The sequence below is a fragment of the Struthio camelus genome, chromosome W (genome assembly GCF_040807025.1).
Source record: "Struthio camelus isolate bStrCam1 chromosome W, bStrCam1.hap1, whole genome shotgun sequence".
NCBI classification, from domain to species: Eukaryota; Metazoa; Chordata; class Aves; order Struthioniformes; family Struthionidae; genus Struthio; species Struthio camelus.
This window is the reverse complement of record NC_090981.1, coordinates 45,344,281-45,369,354: the sequence shown is the minus strand read 5'-3', so window position 1 is coordinate 45,369,354 and position 25,074 is coordinate 45,344,281. Positions and strand designations below refer to the sequence as shown.

At 40.0% G+C, this 25,074-nt stretch overlaps 1 protein-coding gene across 3 annotated transcripts in view; it reads left to right on the top strand.

The window, feature by feature from the left end:
* LOC104146892 (microtubule-associated serine/threonine-protein kinase 4) overlaps nucleotides 1-25,074 on the top strand; it is a 397,004-nt gene that overhangs the window by 153,104 nt on the left and 218,826 nt on the right. For all 3 annotated transcript variants that reach the window (XM_068924761.1, XM_068924760.1, XM_068924759.1), the window contains one exon: nucleotides 10,378-10,531. In XM_068924761.1, coding sequence (XP_068780862.1) covers nucleotides 10,378-10,531 — 154 coding nt within the window. The remainder of the gene's footprint in view (nucleotides 1-10,377; nucleotides 10,532-25,074) is intronic.

The following is a 25,074-nucleotide window of genomic DNA, read 5'->3' as shown; positions in this document are numbered from 1 at the left end:
TATTTCATGAGCCGAATGATGATGGTGTCAAGAGCTGATGAAGATGAATAGGTCTTTTTCTTAGGTACCTTTTTTCTTTTTTTCTTTTTAATAATTGAAAGTGACTTTGAAGGTAAGTTTTTACTAAATTTTCACCCCCTTAGTTAAACATCGAGTAGAGAAATTTCTCTCAAAAATCACTTGGTATGAGCAGCAGTGCTGAAAATGTTTGAAGTGTGCATGTGGATGCCTGCACACGCACAGAGTATAAATACATATTTCTGTGCATTTGTCATGGCTTTCTTCTGCTGTAAAAGGGATCATTAAAATAATTAAAGGTGAAAATTTTGCCTGTGGTTGTCTAAAAAAATCAAAGTCCTTTCCATTTTCTGCGTAGCTAATTTCTCCTTTCATTGAGAAATTAAAAAAATTCAGTACAGCTACTCTGATATTTTTCTCTACAGCAGAGAGCACAGTGCATAGCATTCCTAATGTCACTAATAAACATGCTCGTGATAGCAAGGACATGAACACAGCCACAGAATATTAAAGAACAAAAATCTGTCAAAAGAGGTGGTTTTGTGCAAGGGGAAATAAGGAGGCATTACTTTAGGTCACTTCCTGTCTTTGTAGTGACAGACAGTATCGATAACTTTCCCTTGAGCTTGTTGACATTTGGTTTTCAGTGTTTCTGCTGAAAACTTTGTTGCCTTTTGTCAGCTTTCGCCTCTTATGAAGAGGTAAGTCGGTGAGGCGAACTCAACGCCCGGCAGCGTGCGTTTTGCGGTGGGCAGCAGCAGTTCCCCAGCAGTGCTGGTAACGCTGCTCTCCTTTGGCCGGCTCCCCGGAAAGCCGAGATGCTCCCGTTAGTCCCGCGGGGCCGAGCGGTGCCCCCGGCCTCCCTTCCTGGCAGCGGGGCCTCGGGCCCGGATGGCCGCGCCGGGCTCCGCGCTCTGCCCGGCAAGGCCGCGGCCGCCGCTGCGTGCGTGCTCGGCTCGCGGAGCTGCGGCTGCGCCGAGTTGGGGGCCGCTGCGGGGCTGAACGGTTGCGTTATTGCCCTGGGTTAGTCGGCAGCTGAGCGCTGGGGCCGCTTTCTGCCAGCTCTGTCCTGCCGCCTCCCTGTTACTGGCCGAGCCTCTGCGGGAGGCAGGTGCCGCAGTGGTCGCCAACAGCAAATTTCAACACCTCCAAATGCTTTTTCCTGCCATGATGGAGAGGGGAAAGCTCGCCAGCGGGACAGGAAGGGAAGGGAATATCCTTCCTGCCGAACCGCGGTGGCACCGGCCGCTGCGCAGCTGGGTGGTGCAGGGTGGTTTCGTTGATGCCTTGTCGGCTGTGGAGGCGAAGGTGAAACTGCAGCACGTTTCCGGTGTTCGCCTGGGCGCTTGGAGGGGCTGTGCCTTGAACCCCTGACAGAAAGGAAGGTTTTTCCTTGGCTGATATATTTATGACAGAGTTAGGTGAGCTGGGCAGAGCAGCCGAGCTCTACGCTCTGCTCTTGTGCTTTTTGGACTAAATTCAACCAGTTCCCTTGCAGAACCTGGTGTCTCGGGCCCGCTGCCGCCGTCCTCGGCGGCCTGGCCTCTTGAGCTGCCGCAGTACGGCGCTGGCCGGCAGCTCGTAGGTAACGTGTTGGTTTATCTCGCTTTTCAAGAGCGTTGCCTTGCCCGCATAGTTTTCCTGAAGTCAGAACTGAAGTTTTGTTTTTATTTTTTATTTTCTCCAGAAGGAAGGGCCTTTGTACAATGTGTGCTTTCTTGAGACTGAAGATGACTTGTGTGAGTGTGGGATTTTAAAAAAAAAAAAAAAAAGAAAAAAAAAGAAAAAAAGCTTGATAGTACCAAGCTGTAAAATAGCGTGTGTGATTCAGTTGAGCCAGGTTTAGAGCTGTATTTATATATATTTAGTTAGAACTACATTCCGACTTTTGGCTCTTGTTGTAGGGCCTTACAAGAGATATGCAGATACTGCTGTTTGTTAAATTTTTTAGTATTTATTAAGTATTTAGTATTTATTATTTGCGTGGGCAAATCCAAGGAGACTTGGGGCAGGCTGGGTTGTTGGAACCAGCGCCGTTAGCGCCTCTGCTGTTGTTGCTTTCTCCGTGCGCTGGGAGGGGAGCAGTCCGGCTACCCGCGTGCCCGGAGCCGGCACCCGGGAGGCCTTCAAGAGCCGAAGGGATCGGTCACGTTGCGGCAGAACTGTTCTGCCTTAACCAACATAAACTACTAATTGGCTCAGAGGGTGTCGTACATGCATATTTATGGGCCCGGCTTTGGCCTTGTAGAACGCTGTGAAGGCTGCGTTTCGTGTTTGGTGCAGTCATGTGCAAATATATTTGTGAAAAATCATTGAAAGTAAGCTGACTTCTTGATTTAGCTGTGATTCTTGCTATTCTTCTAGGTTCTCTTTTTTTAATGGATCGAAGGTCAGATTTGTTTCCAAGAAAAATGCATCTATTTTAAAGGCAAATTTGCATTTTACGCCTGTGGAGTGGATAGTAAGAGAAAGTGGATGTGTCTCTAGTGATCCTTAGTAGAATATTTAAAATACTTCTGTACTACCTATGATGTGATAGCTAAGAATATGTGTTTATGTATTTAGAAGAGTGGTATCTGTACATCAGCAAATATTCTGTGTTATAAATTAGACAATTTTAAATAGCAGCTTTAGTTTTCAGTGTTGTCTGTGTATGTACAGGATTCAAAATCCGTAAACGAAATGGTTAGTGATGCTTTGTTAATAAGAGTCCATGGCCCTCAGAGCTTTACAATGATTTCTCCCCTTTAATTTGGTAAGGACATGTTTGCAGCTGCAGGTGATGTTTGTATGTAAATTGAGAGTTGCTTCACAAATGATTATTCAAAGCAAATTATAATTTGACTGTAAACAAGACCTTTTTCTGCCTTTTAACCTTTTCCTTCAACAGGAGGTGTTGAAGGAAACTAGCTTATTTTCTCTCTGTACAGTAGCTGATGAGTTGGCATCACTGTCCTAACAAAGAAACCACAAAGGTGGTTGTGCGTGGTAGGATAGTTGAAAGTTTAGAGTTTTAAACAAAAATGACAAATGCTTCTCAACTAGAGAGCTAGCAAGGTCTCTCAGCCCAAGGTCCCCTGGCTGCCAGGAGACCCTTCCCTGGGAAGGGATGGGAAGGCAATGCCAAACTGAGAAATGCAAGATGAACGGCTATCTTCCTGCTGATCTACAAAAGGAGGGATGCAGCTGCGGAAGAAAACCTGTGCTTGTTTTCAAGGAAGCATGGTAGGAGAGGGGGCAAGAAATGGTACATTTCTTTGTCCTGTGAAATCAGAGTAGTTGGGTGTGATGTTCTCCGTATTGTTTCTTTCCCTTCATTATCCTTGGCGTCTTGGAAATGGTGCTAATTTTTGGAATAGTGTTTCTTTTTATGGGTATATGAAATTAGGTTATTCATGATTCTGTGTTTTGCAAAGCAGAGGCTGCTCTAAGAGCTGTGAATATCGAGAATAATTGCCCAGTTCTCTAAACTCTACTCAAAATTGAGATTGATTAATATTGCTGGTGGGCAAAGGAAACGTGGAATATTCCAACCATCCACTGATTTAATTGGAACTGCGAACAGTCTCGTTCTGCTGTGCTGTCTGACATGAGCTGGCAGCTATTCCTCCCTGTCCCCATATGATCCCTGCATGGATTTCATGCCCAAATTGGATCCTTCCAAAGTTGGTATTATTGCTAACTAAATGCTGTGGAGCTGCTTCTCACAGAACTGTTACTTCATCATGCCTGTCAGAAATTTGTTTGCACCTGTGCTTGTGAAATTGCAGCAAGAAAGACCTGTGAGGTGTCTGCAACAGTGTTACAACATCTCCTCTTTAGAATTCAGTAGAACCAAATTAGAACTAATCAGGCATCTGGAGTAACTCAAGTGCAGCATGTTCTTAATTGGCTAAATTTTTTCTTATAAAGATGCCTGTGTTTTTTGGAAGATAAGATCCTATCCATTAACAGGATCGTATTCAGTGTTGCTATCTGTGTCAGTGCAGCTCATCAAAACTCATCTATCTGGGCCAAAAGTAATTACATTTAGAGAGAGAGAATAGTTTAGGAGGTAGGAACATGCTTTTCCTCCATGTCCAGTTGAAATGGGTTTGTAGAGTTTGCTTCAAAAAAGCCCTCTGCTGGGGCTGTTAAATTTCAGTGTCTGTACTTAAAATGCTCCCAAAGGAGGCAGAACGAACAGTGTGCTGGGAGGAAGCAGGCTGTTTTATGTTCCTAGCAGTCTGCTTTGCTGCAAAGGGTCAGTTGCTCTTGAACTCGTGGTAGGTCTTGACTGGCCTCAGAAGGATGCTTGCTTCTGGCACTGCCAGTACCTGGGGATGCAGGAGCAGGAATAGTTTGGTAGGACTGTGAAGTTATGCTTTGCTTAAGCATTTAACTTTATAAAGATTAGGATATTTACTGGATAATTTAATATCTTTTTGACTTCAGGTAGGCACCTATATGTTTTGTTTGCCTGACACTTCAGTGTGATACTTTCCATTCTCACCTTTTACAATATTTGGATAGGTATGATGTGATTTGGCATGTTTGATGCTAAAATGCTTATTAGTAGAATGTTATTTTGGCACTTCTGGTTGATAATGAAGAAAATAATCTAAGCAGTGAAAGTATGCTGGATGTTTTTCACTTTCAGTGCATTATATGTAAGAGTTTTCAGGTGATATCTGTTTTGGATCGATGCCTAACTGGGGGAGGCTTGATATGGGTGACAGCACACAGCCTTTTTATGGAAACTTTAGGATTTAATGTGTATGTAAGACATGACCTGGTATATGGTGAGTTTTGCAGTGTTCGAGAGGAACAAATTATTCAAGAGGAACAAATTAAAATGCTTAACAGAATACTTTTATTCATATTTTTAAGACTGAATGCTCTACTTTTGTATTTTTGTGGGAAATCAGAATATTGTCTATGGAGAGATTAGGGGAGGTGGGTGAAGTATTTTGGACAATAAAACCGTAGTGGATGTTTCAACAGAACATGGAGCTGAACAGATGAGTTTTAATTCTTACTACAGTTTCACTTTTATTGGAAGAAAACTGTTGCAACAAATCTCAGCAATTTAGAACAGCTTATTTTTCTTTTCCTGGCGTTATCAATGTGGTTATACTATCTTAGCTTCATTCATGTTCTGGTACCATGGATTTCCTCTCCTGAAATCCATTATTTTCTTTCTGGCTGCCTCACACCTGATTATGAGCTCAGATGAAGAGTTAATTATACTTTTAAGCATTCATGCTGTTTTGAACTGGTTGTGATGCCCTAACTTTTCATAAGGACATGTGGGCTGTCATACATGATGTGACTACTTGATGATATAATTATCAAGCAGGGAATTCATTCCAGCTGTAGAATAAATCCACCACAGTAGACAGCTGGATTTGGTGCTACTGAAATTTTTCAGAACACGAAGATAATCCTTGCTGAATAGGTGAGCTGCTAAGAGCCTATTGCTACTATAGTGTGAGAATAGTTTCCTTTAGAAGAATGTAACTGATTCTATTCACACAGAAAATGGATAGCTTCAGTGTGTGTGTGTGTGTGTGTATATATGTATATTTACAGATTTGAGGACAAATTGATTCTGTCCTGGTTCCCTGGAGAAAGTTCCTGTAGAATTGGAAGAGATTGTCACTCCATTTCCATCCATAATTGTATAGAATCTTTAAATCAATGCATAAATGTCTATCATAGCAATATTTTGATAACCTATTCCTTTTTGTAGGTTCATGGGGGAAGGGTGGATAGGATTTTGTGACAGATGTTATATCTGCTAAATTTTACAGTGCTTTTATAAGAGATTCATATCTGCAATATAATCAGGCTTTTAAAAAAATGAATTTGAAGAAATGAGCATCGTAGAACAGTTGAAATGCTAGTTAGAAAACACATGGCAAGCTCCAAGCTATCTCAAAATGCCTTAGTCGGGAAGAAATTATTCAGTATTTAACACTGGGGGAGGGAAAGTTTTTACTTAAGTTAATATCCATGCCCTTGTGAATATTAACAGCAAAGACCAGTGGTGAGAGATGTGTGTTGATTAAAAATACATCTCTAACCATTCTATAGAAACTCAATGGCTAATTTAGCTGCCTCTGTGTTATAGATATAGGACAATCAAATACACTTGTTTTCATATACTGCCTTATCTGTTATGAGTCTTAAATTGGAATTTTCAATTACTGACTTTATGAAGTAACTTTTTGAAATTTCTCGTATTCCCTTTTCCTGCCCCACAATTCTATAGACAATTGGAAAAAGAAATGCCTTCCATTTTTTCATCACTCCTTCTTGAGTCACTAACATCTCTTTTAAAGAATGTGGAGAGGAGAAGTGTTTGCTTGCAGCCTGACCGCTGTCAAAAGATAGCGGGCAGAGTGTGTGATAGCCAAAAAATCAAAATACAATGTGGATGTCTGTCTCTTGGAAACTGCCTGCAGGGAAATAGCTATTGTATTTCTTGCAACTTGCTGTCAAGTAAGTTTCACTTTATATATTTAAAAAAAAAAAAAGGCAAGACTAAGCAACCCCCCCCCTCTTTTTTTTTTTTTTTTTTTGTGCTTGTATGCCATCCAACATTGAAACACATCCAAATATCCAGTAAGGATGTACGTATGATGTAAGCATCAGTAGGGTGATGTGGATATTTGGATGTGTTTCACAGGGATGAGAATTATTTAAAATATTCCTGATATAATTCAAACAAGAGAAAACCTGCCAAGATACTAGCTTTGACCTTGTCTTGGGGACAGCAGTGTACGCTCTGTATCTGATGAGATACATTAAGTGAACTTCTCAAAGTATTCGGTTTTCCAGGAAGTCTTTCAAATAAGCGTTAAGAAGCTTGAACAGATATTGCTGTTACTATTTCTTTAAACTTGTATCACTGAACAGTAGTAGTGTGTCATTTTGGCCGGATTAACCATTTTGCGTGATTTGAATGCGTGCCATGCTATACTCTTCAAAGTCGTCTGAGTTTTTCCAAGGAAGCAGGACTTATTAAAATGTTCTCTGTTGGTTTTACTTATTTAGGTGTGAACGCCTTACCTGGCAGGAAGGGAAGGCTGTTCTGCTGAGGACAGAAAGCCTTTTCATTTGCTGCACAGGCTTTTGCTTGAATTGGAGTCTGAATTACTGTCTCAAAAGCCCCTTGGGGTCACACTGGTGGTTTGAGTAGCCTACTAGTCTGTCTTTGAGAGTGATTCACCATGTTATTTAGGGAGAGCTTGCAACCCTGGCTACTTTCTGAAGTCTGTTTCCCTCGCATTTCCCTAGCATCCGGAGATACTGTACCAAGGCTGTTAAAGGATACATCCCTGTAGGTTGTTCTCTGCCTACTACATCAGCAGTTGCAGCATACGCACTCCCTTTACATATATACTGCACATGTTGTAATTTTGCCCTTTGTAAGCAAAAGTAAGGCTTCCAGTAGTTTCCAGAGACATTTTGCTTATCTATGTGTAATTGCTTTCCTTAAAGCAGGAGTTGGCCAACAATATGAAGTTGCATCTCATATTTCCATATTCTCTCTTTGTAGGTCTAGACCATATTAATGTCTTTTAGCTGTGTTCACCTCATGTGGTGAGACGTGATTCTCTACATCCAGCTGAAACACAGCTGACAAATAAGTATAGTCTACTATGTTGAATTTGACTCTTCCTATATTAAAATAAACTCCTGTCCCCAAGAAACATTTAGCAATGCAACCTAATATTGATGTGATATTTTGGTCCCTAATTTGTCATATGCAAGCATGCTTATTTTTGTTTTGTTATCTCTACGTAGTGGACTCCTGGCTGCCTTCAACAAAATCTGAATTTCAGCTTATCTTTAAAAATGCAGGACTTGAGAAACATGAGAATGAAATGCTGCTTCTTATGTCAAAGAAGCTTATGCATGAACTTTCAAATTGAGAACATCCGTTCTGAAAAATGTTTGTTGGAAGGATGTCTCCCTTCTTTCCCCTCCCTTTCCTTCCTCCCTAGTCTCATTTCGGAGATTCTCCATGGTTGGGACCTCTGGCGAAGTCATTTCACGTGGTGCCAAAATTGCTTCCTCGGGGTTGCCAGCTTCCGCCCGGTCGGCCCAGAGCCGCTGCCTGGCTGTGGGAGGTCTCGTTGTCCGTTTCTGCGCCAGTGCTGAAAGGTGCTGGTGTGGCTGAGAATTCATGTGCCGAAAGTTAGTGCTGAAACCTATCAAACTGGCAAGTTTAGTTGTGGTGGAGTCACTTAGCAACAAAGTGGGTAGCATTGCGAGAGAGCGTTAGCTGGGCGTTTGTTTTAACGGTGAGCTGGTGGGCTTGACAGCTAAACTGTCATTTAGCTTTCAAAAATAATACTGGCTGGCTATGTGGACAGCCTAATAGCCTGGACAGTACCAGGCTGCTCTGTACTATAGCTGTATTTCAAAGCTTCTGTTTTGAATTGTGCATACTTTAACGAGAGCTGCGAGAGAGGAGCACAGTTCCGTTGTAAATAGTGAATTTTGTAAGCAAGCTGTATGTCGTGGAATACACAAGTCTTTATCCATTGTCAGTGGGAGACACTAATTCTGTTAAATTTTGTCTAGGCTTAAGTGTTAATATGCAGGGAGCCTGATGATATTAGTAAATTTTTCTGTTTAAATCTTTGAACCTCGAGCAAGGAATACAGGAGCTTTAAAATATGGTCATTACTTTGTTAAAACCAGTTCACATCTCAAAGTGCATGAATTCCTACCAAGAACTCACCTAACCCCTTGATCAGATCATGTCATTACCAGGTGCCTGGAATGATCCTGCACGCAGCCTCGAGCAGTTGTTGCTGGCTATCAGTCAGTAAATAGTTTTAAGTTGCTTGAGAACTTTTTGAGTGTTTAGTTAGACTTCTGCTCAAAGATTCTCAAAATATGTTCCTTCATCAGAAGGTGGTAGGCAAATGCATTACCTTTTTGCCTGCTGTTGTCAGTCGTTTCCTTTTTAACATCACTGATTTGTAAATTCATCTCGTGAGGTGTCTTATCTCTTGGAATTATTTGTGAGTCTTGAACTCATGCGTGATAAATGATAGCAATGGTTAATATTCTGTGTGCCCCCCAAACCTCCTGATTTAGGAAATCACTATAGGAATGTGCTGTGTTAATGAGTCACCTGAGTGTCTGTCCTGAATGGGAATGAGTCTTATTATGCTCAAGAAGCAGATTCAAAAACCACTGTGTTTCCTGGTACTTTTAGAGGTGTATACCTGCAAAACACTTGTAGCTTAAAAAAAAATCTGAAGCTTATTACAACAGTAATATCCTGAATTATTAAATACAAAGGAGATGTGAACTCATGGAATTTAAAATACATTGCACAGTGTGCAGTACTTTGCTGCGGAATTAACTTTCAGTAAAAATGGACTTGACAGGGCATCATCTTCAGTGGTTGTAGTGACCTTGACTCCTTCCTTTCTGTGGACAGAGAGGATCAAGCAGTCGGTATGCTGCTGACAGAGATTGACTGAAGCGTCTCAGTGTGTGAACTATCAAAATCTTAGAAGCTTTGTTGTGCTTGACCTCATACAAAAGTATCATAAGAATTGAGGCTTAAATATTATAGAGAGGGGGGGAAAAAAAAATCCTGGAATGATTTGCGAAATAGTGACCCCATATGACTGCCCCAGTTTAGTTCAAGAAGGATACTTGTAAAACTGTTTCCACTTTGCTTACTCACATTCCTACTCTTTTTCCCTTTGCCTTTATTTACTTACTTGTTTTTCATTTTTGTTTCTCTAAATTTAATCAAATATGAAGACTTTAACGTCGAAACCAGAGAGCTGAAATTTTGTGTAGGAGTGATAAGAGGAAGAGAACTTGAAGGATGAGGAATTGTATTCACACTTATTTTGAAGTCAGTATAAATGAATGCCAGTTCTGTAAACAGAATAATTTAAAAATAGAGGTCTTTTTATTTTATTTTTACACTAGTGTTGGTAAATCTCCCTTTCATTTAGGTGTTTCCCTAGACTGTGCAGTGGATTGCGTTTTGTTGATTATACAATGCCATCTAGTGACTGCTTATATAAAGCTGTGCACAAATCGCCCAGGAAAATCTGTGGCAAAAGCAGATTGCATAGGTTGCAAGGTCAGGTGGTTCACAGTTGCAGAAAGACTGTTCTATGGAAGGTCCTATAGGTTTGCCCAGTCCCTTTGCACCTTGAGACAGGGGCTCACTGAAGAAAAATACCTTTTGTCTGGCACTTGCAAAATTGTCAGTTTCAATTTGCAATTTTATTAGTTTTAAGTTCTTTTTAAACACATTTTTTTTTCCCAGACTTTTTTTTTTCAGTGAAGGTAAACATTTAGACAGTGGTTTTTTTCTTTGTTTCTTTGCAGCTTGATCACATATTGTCCCCTCCACCTATGCCTCTACGGAAATCCAGCAATCCTGAGGTGTCTTCTGGCCCTGGAAAGTCTTTTAAATTTAAAAGACAACTGAGTGAGGATGGGAGACAGCTCAGAAGAGGAAGCCTTGGAGGAGCTCTGACGGGTGAGTTTGGGGTGTGTGCGACGTTGCCTGGAGGTCAGGTGGCACCATGGCCCTGGGAGCGGTGGCATGGCCAGATGCATTGGTGGAGGCATCCAATGCCAGATGCATTGGAGGCGGAAAGCCTCTCCTGCACAGGCTCCCTCGTAACCGGTGGGGTGAGCTCACAGTTGACCTCTGCTTCCTTGGGGTGCTACTAGGTCATTCTCAGGTTCTGCTTGAGCACCTATTCCTTGAAATTTTCAGAAATGCAGTGTTTATCTGGCCGACTTAGTTTGATAGCTAAAGGGTTGTTTGAGATGTGCTTGCATGCATTCATCTGTGGGATCACATGCATCTTGCTTCCTCAGGAAGCAAAGCTGAAGTGCACAGATGGCCCATTTAGACTTGCTTTCGCTGAAGGAAAAGCAATTTGGCCTCATTTATCTGGTGGCATTCTCCTGGTGGAGAAGGGTGATTACCAGCTGGCTGTTAGCTATGGACTGTGGCTTCTGGTCTGTAGAGAGCTAGAGGGCCAGACTCCTGCGAAGTGCGCAGTCCCTTCCTCTCCTGATAGCTTCTGTGAAAGATACCATGTGCTGAAATTGGGATCATGTCCTATCATGTCCTGTGAGCTGTATAGCTGCAACATTCACTAAAGATTACTTTTTTGAATAAACAAGTGAATGAGTAATATTCTTTTTTTCTTCCTTCTTTTTTCATGCAAGTGAAATGAATGTGAAAACATTAGGACACTTAACTGGAACTTGCTGTATGTATTTCAAGAAAGATTTTTTTTTAATTCACTAGAATTTGGTAATTATAAATTTTATGAAATATGTAATTTCTAGCAGTCTGATCTGTTGTGATGAACAGAAAATTAAGTACTTCATGAAGGTAATAGATTCCAGTAAGTTTACTGGAAGCAGTAAACTTGGGACTTGTGTCTCGTTTTGTCTATTCAAGTTAGGTTGATTGTTCACTGACGTCAAAATCAGACGGGTGAGATTCTGAGGTTCAGATTACAAAAAGCTGACATGGCATTTACTAGAAATGTGGCTGTTTGCTATCTCTAAATTCTGTATATTGTTCAATGGTGATTTTGCTTGGAGATGAAAAATGTTGTCGAGATGGACAAAACTGGCTTTTCCCTCTTGCTTTTAAAGTGTCTGCTTCTCTTGCTTCCCTCCTCACTTGTCTCCCTGTCCTTATGCTAGAAGCTGCTCCAGGAAGCTTTTACAATAACTCTGCATCTGTAATCAGTAACTTTAGAATAACCTAGAATGCTCTAAAGGAATGACAAATAGTATTGGGGGGGAGGGGTGTTTTTAACCTAAGTAACTTAATTCTTTAAGTTGGCTTTACAAGGAAACAAGATAGATGCTACTACAGGAACTTCTTGTGTTACATCAGAATGTTACATTGACTGTGATTTTTAGCGTCAGCAGGATAAGATTTGTTCTTTTCCTTGCAACTTCATTTTTATCAGGAGTTGTAGTATGAAGATTTCAAGAATTATTTAAAAATTTGTATGGCCTTTAGTGAAAGGTAAGTGACTTAGTCTGACTTGTCAATTTTGCCAACCCTGTCGGTGAACTCTGATTTCTCTGGAGCGTTACAGAGTGTTACTAGTTTGGTCTTTAGTAACATCTTTAAAATAGTGTTTTATTGGGACTAGCAATTGCCAGTACACCATTTGTTATTTCAGCAGGAGTTGTGTGGGTGCTTTTTAATTTAAAGTAGGGTAGAGATCTCTTAAAATCTGAACTTTCCCACATAAACCCTCCAGAGGAAGAGCGAGAGGACAGCCTTACCAAAAACAAATGAAGCACATGTGCTCTGCTGCTGTGGAGTCTCTGGTCTTTATGCTTGAGTTATTGCTTGAGGCCTTTATAAAAGGTAATGGATGTGCTTTTTGTCTGCTTACAATATGTTGTGCAGGGTTTCATGTCAGGATTCTGAAATATAGTGTGCAATAACGTTTAACTGCTTTATTACTAATGCACTTTAAATGAACCTGAATACCCTAAGGCTTTAGTATCTTAAAATAGCTTAAATATCTTAACAACTTTCATGATGCTGATTAGATTAATCAAAGTCATTCTGCTGACAGAAATTTCTTAGTATTCTTTCAGGATTATTCAAAAAAGTGATTTAAGTGAACTGCTGCAGGTAGACAATTGCTATAGAGTACCACAATACCACTGAAAGGAAAGAAATCCCCTGCATTAAAGTGAATAATCTGACGCATGTCCTTGATTTGGGTTTATTTCCCCACTCGCCCATCTCCTCTCTAATTTCTGTTCAAGACTTAGTGTTTCTGAAAAGCTGCTAACTGACTATAAAGAAAAAAAAGTTTATTTTGATACCTATCATTTGGAAAAGTACTTGATTTTTAATACCACTTTATACTGCCTACTGTCATGCTTTATTCTTAGCTTCTGTTCTATTGTGTTTGAACCTGCTTTTAATTACTAATATAACAATGGAAATCTGTTTGGAAAACAGAACACTATTTTTCAAATAGTGTAAGGTACGATCTCTACCTGTCTTACTCAAAGATGTTGCTTTTGCTAAACACATTAAGTGGGAGCACATTAAGTACATTAAGTGGGAGTAAGTAAAGCAAGGGAGAAGATTCCTAGCTCACAATTTGCAGAATATTCTTATGCTGATGATGATTGTTGCTCACTTAAAAAATGTTAGAAATTTAATTGTCTTTTGTGTGTTACTTTGACTTTCCCTTTTTTTTAAAAACACAGAATATTTGAGCCACGGGTGCTAAGTAGTATTAATGGTAAAGCTAAAAATAAATTTTTAATTCATTTATATAAAACCTGATATTTCAAATTCTGTAAAGGTGAATACTAATAGAGATAAATTGATAGGTTTCTGTCTCTGGCAATAGATCCCAAATAAATGAGTCTTTGGGCTTTGCAAGAGGGAATAATGTTATGCATGACATAAAGGAAGAAATAAAATCTATGTTGTTGCAATATATAAAATGAGACTTACAAAACCTGAAGGATTACAGATACTGGGAACCTATTGCTGTGAATTGGCTAAAATAAATTGCCAAATCTTTATATAGGGATATGAGAAAAACTGAAAATTATGTACAAGGCCTTTCCAGTGAAAAATCAGCACAAGGGAGAGGAGGTCTGGAAATTTGAAGGAAAGTTAAGATAGAAACCTGACTTATATTATACACAGCTTAAAAGAAACTGGAGCACATGTCTTTTCCTATATTGCAGTGTTTTAAGCGGTCTAGCAACCATACGTTTTCAGTGACAAGCAACGAACGCTTTTCAAACGTAGAGGAAAATTAAATCAATGCTTTGGAGAATAAATCTGCTGTTGCTTGCTGTTGAAAGTCGCTAGGGATCCCCTGATATCAAATGAAATTCAGCCAATACAAGAAGTGAATACTGCTTCCTGGAGATACCAGGCTACTGTCACTGACTGAAGAGACACTTCAGTCTTAATTGTTGTGACAGTATTGCTTTACTTAGCCTCCATCCCTGCGGAAGGGAAGGAAGAAGGCTTTTGGAGAAAGAGAGACTGAATTCGAAATGAAAAGACTTTACTGGATGCGGCCTGATACCAGCCACACGCCTACACGCGTGTACATAATAGTTCCTATTGCGAAGCGCAAGGTCGGACCTGGGTCTCCCCAAGGCAAGAGGCACCTGTCCTTGGTGAGAACCTGTGCATGGATATAAATACCTCCCCCCCTAGCTTTTAAGTTGCCTTTTTAACAATTTCAAACAGTGTGCAGACTGCAGCTTTAAAACTTGTTTCTGCTCAGGAGAAAAGATGGTTAATTAAAAAGCTGCTTTTCTGTGCTGTCTGGTTTTCTTGATCTCTGCTAACTTCAAAGGGCTGTCTACAGTCAGAGGGTTTTTCGCTTAAATTGTCTACAGGTTTTAGTTTACTGTGTTCAGAGATGTTTAAATAGAGTTCATATCAAAAAAAAAAGATGCAAACGGCTGAGAAATTAAATGAGCTTCTACTGTGGAGGAGTTAACCTGGCGAATCACTGAGGCAAGCAAATTGAATTGGCCTTGCTTTCTTGTCCCACCGCTGTTTCTCAGTTTGCACTGTGGTGGGCAGTGCAGCTCTGTTCAGTCTCCTCAGTTGCTCTGATGCAACATTTGGAAATTCCTAAATACCTTTCTACCCCTGCAAGGCATGGTTACGTGTCACCGTGAGGGGTTGGGGTCTTGCAGAGCACTGCAGCTTAGCTCTGTGTCCTGTACTATGCTGATAGCTCCACAGTTACAATAATAATTAAAAAAAAAACCAAAAACTTTGCTACCTATAGTTTGAACTTATTATTTTGCCTCCTGTTATTCATTACTGCCTGGAAACACACTTCCTGCCGGGCTAGTTGTCTCTAATTGTGGTATGGCTGTTATCTTGCTAACCTTAAATTGAACTGGTACAAACACTAGTGAGATAACGTGTGCAGACTTCATTTTATAGCATCTATAATCCAGAGATCCTAAAGCACTGTACATAAATGAAGTTACTTCGTTATCTAGGGAAGAGTGAAAAAGTAAGAAATGTTGAGATATATATATTTGTTCTTTTGTAACGTTCTTGCTTTGATTGGCTTTCCGCCTCTAAGTCATCAGTTGAATTTAGGTTTGCTCAGCAATGATTGTTATTCCCATATAACAAATACATGGTTGATATGAAATGAATTCTCAGTCTGGTTTTCACATCAGCGATTCACCACTCTACTTACACTAATTAGCAGAAAGATCAGCAGCTTTATGGGCCGTGAAGAACAAGCTGCTCAGTTATCCATGGGTTGGCACGTGCTGGCAGGACTTGTGAAGGGAGGCTGCCCCCCTTCGTGTGGGGGAGGGAGCAGTTGGCAGCACTAGTAATCCATGATTTTCACCAACATTAGGCTGTATAAAATGTGTAATCAATATTGCTGAAAAAGTAGATTAGCTCATTAAATCTTAAAATGTCAAATATTTGATACAGTTTGGCTGTGAAAAATTGAGTATAAAAGTACACACAAGTATACTTTGAAACCTCTTTGGAAATGGTGCCTTCCCATTCCTGTAACTGGTTATCATAATAATGATGTGATTACTTTAGTGATAACATTTTAAAAATAGATTTTGTTTTTATTAATGATGCCTAGGCAGCACAGATCAGCGGAAAGAGGGAACATTTCCTTTTTACGGTATCAAAATTGTTTACTGGTTTCCAGTTGTGGGACCAGTTATACTTGTGCAACTCCATAAAAAGCCTTGTGATTGTATAGATGCCTCTAGGGATATAGTTTGAAGGCAGCCACGTTATTTGGGTTCTGGAACTGGAAATAGGTCAGCAGAATCTTAATTAAGATAGGATGTTGGGGAAGACATGCTTGTCTGTTCCTAAGATGTATAAGACATCGGTTTGAGTGGGAAACTTTATTTTGTGGGTTTTCTGGTTGTCAGGATTCCACTCCCCCCCGCTGCCCCGGCACACACATGCGCAGCAGAAAGGGTATGTTTCAAAAATGTCTTCATCTTCCTGAGCCATGAAATGACTGGATTTGTGCTGTTTAGAAAAACTTCAGGCTGAACCCATCTGAGAGGTCTCTGCAACAATGGCCGAGAGAGGGTAACAGCCCAGCATTGGGACCAAAACCATTTGGTTACTGGGTTCAGGAGGAGAAAGGGTTCGGCGGCCAATGAACTACGCACCACTGCGATGACGGGGGAGGCACAACCCACTTCAGTCAAAATCACCGCATACTACTAGTATAGCTTAAGAGTATTTTCAGCGCCTTCCTCAGACGCTTCCTTGAAGTACTCTTAGCACATGTGTTAAATGCTTTCCAGTTTTAGCAGAAAAAGATAGAAGCAGTCTATTATATAACTACACCCCTGAAAAATGTTTTTTTTTTAAGCATGCAGTATAAAAACGTCTTCTACAGATGAAGTAAATATATTCTGCTGTGAAATACGCATTTTTAAAGGATTCTTAATGCACTAGTGGTTGAGATGATGTTAGGTTATACTTGTCACTGTCAGCTACTTTTTGTCATTTAAGGCTTCAATCAACCTGTGTAGTTAAGAGCTGATTTTACTACTTTGTATGTCTAGTAAGATAATTTCCATATTCTTTGACATGTCTGGATTCTGCATCATGTAGTCTGAGAAGAGAACAGAGGATAACTGTATTCCTGTCTCATTATTTTGCTTTTAACTCCTCCATTGCTGCTTAATCATGCTTGTATCATCAGAACATGAAAAGTTGATTGTTGTTGAGATCAAAGCAAACTGTAGCAGTAGAGGGTCTAATTAGAGGATAAATTTACATGTTGCCTATTGTGAAGGGTGGAGAAGCAGAGTTTAACCCTCTCAGGGGCACTTTATAAAAGCAGCTTGAAAGTTGTTTAAACAGTCACTTGTCATAATGGAGAAATAAAGTGGGGAGAAAAAGAGCGTACATATTTAATTCCTGAGGCTCAAGTTGTAGCTTCCTTAGGAAAACCCCAAGAGCTGTTGAGCTAGCGGGCGGAAGTAGTGGCACAGCTGTCGAAGCGCGCGTGGAAGAACTTGCCTGTACTTTGTTAAACACTTGTGTGCAATCAGCTGGCTGCCCTGTGCTGAGTGCTGCGAGGCTGCAGTCATGTTGTTGGTAGTACCTGAGCTGGTTAGTGCCAAACTGTCTTCCAATGTATTTACAAATAAATTATAATTGCACATCACAGCTGCATTATTTGTACTCTTGGAGATTTAAGTCTTGTGTTCTCACCCATGGACTTCCTGGAGTGGGGAGTGTGAGGCTGTGCAGCCAGTGGTCCCTGCTTGTGAGGGAAGCTGTACTTGGGTGCTCTGAGATGCTTTAGCGTAAGTTGAATGCAGCTCAGAAACGTTTGAGAAGAGGGAGAAGTACCTCTTTATGCTTAGTTCTTAAAATGATGGTTGAAGGTTTGAATGAAAATTATAGAAGTTTTCCAATGAAAACAGAGCATGGCTTTTCTCTTAGGAAACTTCTTCCCTCCCTCCCAACTCCTGAACAATTACGGGAAGCACATAGCTACAGATCAGCTCTTAAATAGTGTGACACAGCAATGTATACCTGAAACGAAAAGGGGGCTGATAGGGAACTGTACAGAAAGTAGCATGAGTGCCACATGTCACTTCATGCCTGTTATCCAGAATGCAGTCTCTGAGCATTTTCTTGCTAGCCCTATGAAAGAAGTCTGTTTTGTATCTTACTGTAATTCCTATGAAGTAGGTAGCCAAAAAAAGTAAACGCTGAGATGCTGGGGGGTTGGTAGTCGAGAGAATTAACTGCTAGCCAAAGTTACAGTTCGTACAGAGGTTGAGCTGAGCAACTGTGTATTTTCTGAAGTCTGTAAAATTAGACAAGATGCTTTCTGTGCACAACCTTGTTGTGAATCTGCCACTGTTCAGTGTTGTGGATGAGAGCTATCTCTCTGAGCATTTAGTGTGCAGGATTCTTGCTTTTGCAAAACTGACTTTGATATCAGAAGGAACAATGCAACTATCTCATTGTTCCTTAGAGGTAGTCTGATTTAATGTGGTTTTAGTGGCATTGTGCATTTAATCTAAACTTTCACTTTTCCAAGTCTTTCCCTCCTGTTATCACAGTTCACGGGTCCAGTGCTGATAATAAGTTTTTCTAGAATAGGTGTAAGCTGGAATAAATAACGGGTGAAGGGGAAGCAGGGGTATGTATCTGTGTGTTAGGGTTTTGCTGTAGAATGGAAGAGCAGCCTGTAAGTCTTGAAGCTTCATGTTAGTGGTATGAGGAAAAAAAGCTGTCTTTGTTGGTAAGATGAAGAAAAGAAAGCAGCAGAACATGGCCATCTCTAAACTCGCTGATAGATATCTCCAGCAGTTTATTTTACTGAGTTCTATTTCAGCAGAGTTGGGAAGTGAGGAAGTAGAGCTGTTAACAGTAACTTCAGGATGTAGTTGGTTTTTACAAATTAGATATCAGTGCCACCAGCTGAGTAACTGTGCTATTGCAGTTGACCTTTTTAGTATGGATGACACTTCCCCCCAAAAAAGAAAATCTAAAAAAACCTGGAGATATTTGAAAGGCATTGAGGATCACCAGCAAATATTGTTGCTTTCAGAATGCTTCAGTAGCTGATTGCAAACAATTCATTGAAATGTAACTTCAGCTACTATAGGTTAGCAGGGGAATTTGTATGAATTAATTCCATATGACCAAAGTTCTGTATTGTCTTTTAAGTGTCTTTCAGGTATTACAATGAGGTGGGGGTAGGAATGATTTCTTGCAAGTATGGAAATGATAGGCTATTCTGAGTATTTCCAGAAGGAAGGATAACTATGTGATTTATTAATTTTGGTAATAGACTCATAAACAGTTTCTATTCTGAATTATTTTTTAGTTAATGGAGGCTTGGTTTGTTGGATACAGTTTGACAGATCTACACCTCCATCTTTCTTTGTTTCTGATCCCAAACTAGATGTGTCCTTTTCCAGCTGCAGTTTGGCAAGTAGGGTAGAAGCCATATTGATGAAATTTTAGGACAGTTCTATTGCCTTTTTAGACCATAATCTCACCAAAAAGTTCCAATTCCGAAGTCTTAGTTTTGCTGTTGGTGGGCCACATTTGTTTCATACATGACCAGATACCACTTCTTCAGCTAGTTTTAGAAAGTGAAACTGTTATAGAGCATTTTAAATAGTTGGGTTTTTTTAGTGTATCAGAAAGTGAAACATTTATTATGTGTTTAATAGGATTTCTTCTGATAAGTACTTCTTGTAAAGTAACAGAAGAAATGATAATTGATTCAGCTGTAATTGTAGGCTTGACTGAATACTATGTTTAGTGGACAGATCAGCTTGAAGTTCCCCTCTTACATCAGGCTGGGAAATTGGCATTGTTTAATTTTAACCATGTGCAGCTGAGTGATGTATAACATGACAATTTTCTTTTGAAGTTTTAAGTAATAAATGATGCATGAATAAAACAGTAACTTTATTTTTTGCCTGCTGGCAGCCATTTGAAATTGTACTTAAGTTTGTTGATGTAACTAGAAGAAAATAAGGCACAACATTGAAAAGTTTCCTAATGACGGCTTTTAATCCAGACACTACTGTTTTATGTTCCTATTAATGCTAATGGGAATTGCATACTTTAATTCCCCATGCACTGATGTGAGAACAGACCCTAAAATTTATAGCCTCCACATCATTTCCTACAGCTGGGCTATCTGGAACAGATAATTTGTAGTAGTAAAGCATGATGCTCTTTAGGGTAATGTGATGGTAAGATGCTAACATAGGAGGTTCTGCCCCTTTTTCCCCGTACGCCTCTATAAAGGCAGTTTGCCCTTTCTCTCCTCTTTTTCTCTGTGCAAGCAAAAGCCATGGTGCGTTGCCTCCAGGTCTGGTTTCTGTTTTGTGCTCCCAGGCTGCCCATGGCCGTGCTCGATGGTGGCAAGGGAGCTGGGGAGGAAGGATGACTTCAGGCTTTACCCCCTTGGCAGCGAGAGCTGGCGAGGACTGTTCTGTCCCCTTTTGCGGGAGAAAAGGGGAAGGAATAGGAAGAGGAAATGTGCCCAAATGTGTTTCCTTCCATATACTTTGAGCCAGAGCTACCTGCAGGAGGGTTCAGTTCCTTCTTGCACCCAGCCTGGTTCTTGCTGAGCTTTTCTCAGCTAGCTGGTACTCAAAGGGCTCCCCAGAGAGCGCTCTGGAGGGAGCGCACCAGCCAGCTCGTCCTTGGTGCATCTGTGTACCACAGACATCAGTTCTTGAGCGAGAATCAGGTTTTTTTGACTTCGGAGTGGTAGGGAGAAGAATCTAGTTTTCTGAGTTGTTTCAAATCATCTGCATGCATGTCATAAGTATGTATACTGATTTTACTTCCTTGTTTTGATAAATCAATTACTACTTGGATTTCTCTTACTCCTTCCCACTACCCCCTAAGGACAGGATGGCAAGAGGCTCATGTGAAGGCTGCTACTTCACAGCAGCTGCAAGAAACACTCTGATGCTTGCTTCATTCAGTTTGTGGGATGTTACAGTTGTATGCACAGCTTCCATTCTGGGCTAATTGTGTCCGTGGCTAATATCAGCCCCAATACATGTGCCTGAATATTAGCAAAGTACATACCTGTTTTTCATTTCCAATTGTGGAATGGAGAACTGCTTTAATACTTTCCTCAAATTTTTTTTTTCTCTTTTTGGGATGCTTCCTCTATATTTATTCTTATAACTTGACTAATTGCATAGCAGAATCTCCTCTAGCCTAGGTACCTTTGTAATGGCAAAAACTTCATATGTATGCCAGAGGTTTCTCTCTATTGTATAAAACTTTTAAAATATAAAACTACTGAAAATTTAAGGCAAGTGTTTCCCAAATTTGAGCTAAAACGTAAGGATTTATAGGTATTAGATATAAGCTCTCATTTTCTTTCCATTTAGTTATTTTGAGTGACTCCATTAGCATATGGACTTTGGAGGGAGAGAAGAGGAGAGTAATACTTCAACAGTAGGAAAGATTTTTAGAATTAATGAGAATAAAATAAAGCCCACCTTCTGTGACTGATCTTTGCAGAAGGGTATCTGGTTTATAAGTCCTTTTGAGGCCTTTTACACAGGAAAGCGTACCACAATATGTACACATTGGACACAACAGAAACAAGAAATAGCAACAAAGTTTCCTTCTGAATTTTCTAGAAATATTAATTATGAAGGAAGATCAATATGATAGGGAAATTCAAGGGGAAGGTGACACTATGAACTCCAGTGATGCGTTCCCTATGTCCACCAACATTACTATTACATAATACCATTAAGTAATGCTAAGTAATTACCGTTATGTAATTGACTTAAGTCACGTTTCATTGAAAAGTGTTTTGATAAATATGCTGGACTAATGAGGATTGCATTCTGACATGGAAAGATATGGTATTGGTAACAAACAGTGTCGTGACCAGAATATCTTGGTCTGTCTTAATGGTTTCAGGCACCGGATGGGTGCCAGAGATACCAGCAAAGCCTCTGCAGAAGACGTGGGAGAAAGTCCAAGGCCGTGGTGGGAATGAATGGAACAGCAGTAGGGGACCTGTAGCTGTAGATGACTCATCTGTATCAATAGCTGATGAAAGCAGCGATCAAATTACAACACGGTTTGTTGTTAGATGGACGTTACCCGGGACTCCGGCACAGTTTCTGGGCTATGTACATGCCACAATCCTGAATTACGATAGAAGGAATGAAGTGTAGTTGAGGCAGTGTCTTCCTCACCCTCTGTCCCTCATAGGTCAGCTCACTTAAAAAGAGGAGCAGTCTCTTGCAGCTTGGAACTGGAAGGCAGAACTGGGTGCAGCATGAAAGCCAACAGTGCAATTCAGCTGAAGTTTCATGTCGAAAACTGACATTTAAATCACTTTTAACAGTGAAGAAAGTCTGAATGTATAAATTCTAGGGCTTTATTAAAGACAAACGGCAGAAATATAAAAGCAAAAAAATAACGCATACAGTTATGAATGAAACTATATCAGGAAAAAGTGTCCTTGGGGACACTTTTTGCTTTGGGATGTTTTTGAGGGTACTGGGGACAAGAAGCAGTAGGAGTGGATAACCTGGAAGTGAGGGGATTATTGAATTTTATATGGGGGGCATCCAAGGAGACTTGTTGACTATTTCATTGTGGGCAGGGACTGTTCCCATGTGTAATGGTTTAACGCAGTGGCATCCTAATCTCTCAAAGAGAACTGATTGAATTTTGGAAGTTTTTTTTTTTTTTTTCCTGTAAGGAACGTTGATGTTCCATTTGTGTTTGGAAAGGAAAAAAGTCTAATTTTTTTCTGTACAGTATGTCTAGCTTTTCTTATTTTAAGAAATATAATATTAAGAGTACAGTTGTCATTGTCAGGGTATCTTGCTGTAACTCACTTTCTTGTTGGTAATATAATAATGTAATATATAATAAATAATTGCTATTCTCCTGATAGTATCTCTCTGCAGGAAGGTTAATGGTGTTCCTGGATAAGAGTTTTATATCTGCTACCATCTTTCTGTATATGCCATTGCTATTTTTGCTTGCATAGAAAGCATTTTTACTATATGCAATTTCTGTGTTTAAAACTATTGATGAATGTACTATCGCACAAATAACTAGAGTCCTAGGCAGTCTACTGAACTTGCCTTAAGTTCAGTATGTTGTGAAATCTGCTGTGCCAACAAGGCTCCTGTCTGGGGGTAAGGGTTAGAAGAGAAATTATTCTATCATCACACATGCTCACATTTCTCTTGGTAATTTTGATCATGCTGTCTAATTAGCTACACCACAGGCCCTCCAACATTAAATATTTCTAGAGGCTACTCATGCAAGAAAAGAGTGGAAAATCAAATGAGTTCTTTAACTCAGGGCTGGTGTCTGCACTTTATCTGCTCTGTTCTCTAGTTAGTCAGACAAAGCCCTTAATGTTGAAGGAAGGGCTTAGCACAAACTTCTCTTGTGTGATGAACACTAGGTCTAGCCTCTGTATCAAAACATCATAGAATTTCCTGCATATGTTTGAGTAAAAACTGAATAAAATATAGCTGACTGTAAAGGACAAAGAGTAAAGTTAACTGAGAGATGTTTTATGTCAGCACAGAGCTGTGCGTTTTAAGATATCGAGTGCTCCGCTCTACTAAGAGACTTACATGAGTAGGAATTGCAATACCAGCTCTCTGTGTTTTGGGTCTGGCTCCCATTTCAAATAAAAAGTAGATACGACCAATAATAATGGCACTTATTTCTTATCTATTCTTCTCTTTCCAGACCTCACTGACTTGTTAATTAAACCTTTTGGGCTAGGGGTCCAAATCTAAACAAAACTAGATTCTTTTTTGAACAAAATCTAAATAATTGTCTTCAATGCTTGTTTGGGAAGCTCAATGGGATTTCAATCTAAACTGAAAACTAGTGCAGTCTGGAAAAGTTCTTGTCACTGACAGTGAATTTCTAGAACAGTTTCAAACCCATTCTGTAAAGTGCGTTGGTTAACCAAGAACAGTGCTCTCCCCACTTTTAGAACAAACTTTGGAACTAGAGTGCCAGCAAGCAGGTCTGCTTTATTTTGTTCTTCAGATCGGAGGAAAAGTATGTAGCTTTTCAGGAAAAGCATTGATTCCTATGGTGATACAATGTGTTTAAGAGTATGGTATGGGGAAATCAAGTTGCAAATTGTTCAGCATGATTTTCCTGGTGACTTCCAAGGTGGATTAATATGGAGTTTCTAGTAAGTGTGTGTGTGTAAAGTATATCCACTTGACCAACAAACAAAAAAGGCATTGATTGGTAAAGCATTTTACTAGTGTTACTGCTGGCGATAGGAGGTTTTGTTTGGAGCTGTGTTGACTCTGATGGAATTTCAGGAACTTTCTTGCAGATTCTCACTCTTTTTTTTTTTTTTTTTTTTTTTTTTTTTGGTAGCCTGAGAGTCTTTTGTAATGTGGGTCTGAGCAGTAGTAGACTTCTGATTTCATCCTGAGAGCCTTGTCTCTCCATTGACTCTCTGGAGACAAGGCAAAGAAGCAACTAAAGAAAATGAACAGACCTTTTTTGAAGTGGAAATGAAAAATCTGTTTAAATGGAAAGTGTGTGTGACTTAAAAATAAAGAAGTGAATAAACTGTTTTTTCCCACTGGATGAGAAGGTATTCTCTCTTCAAGGTGATAAATAAGCTGTAGCTGACTGCATATGTCACTGGCTATGTCATTGTCTGTGTCATTCCAGGATTAACATGAAGGGAATATCAAATATGTGGCATTGCAATCAATACCTTGAGCATTTTATAGCTTCCATTTAGTGGAGGATGCTGGCAGCGCATGTGAAAAGGTAATCAGGGTTTGGTAGAGGCTGGCAGAGAGCAGCTGGGAAACTAGTTCAATTTTTCCAGTTTTGGAGAATGTTATACCCTGCATAACTGGGCAGTACAGCTTTATTGTACATCTTTCTTTGAGTCTGCAGCAAGCTGTTAGCAAATTGGGTGAAAAATGTCTACGAGCTCTGCGTTGCCAGTATATTAGAGAACAATACCATGTTCTAAAGACTAACTGAGATGTTTTAAAAAGTCTGTTCTGTGCTGTTGCTTGGGAACTCTCTAGCTCCTAAAGAAGTTTCCAGAGGCCATGGAAGTGCTCTGTGGATTTGCTGTTAAAAATAAGCTTGTGAAGCTAAGTACTTGGATCTCCTGGCAAACCAGTACCCAGTTAAAAGGGTACAATCCTGTATCAGTGGGTCATGTGCATACCCACTCTGTGGTTCCTTGAGGTGACAAGGTTAATGAAATGAGAACTGGTCTCATTTCAGGAAACAAATGTTTAGTATGTGTGGTTTCGAAGATGACTTACATCTGAGCTGATCAATCAAAATCTCAAATTGTGATTTTTGAATATAATTTGTTTCAAAAATATATATTTTTCTGAATTGTCTTTTTGGAGCTTTCATTTGCAGTCTCTGCATCAGCCTGTTGGTTTTCTGAGAAAAGATGTCAATTGTCTGGGTAGGGTGATTCTCTCACTAATGCAGTTTTCAGAGGTAACTGAGAA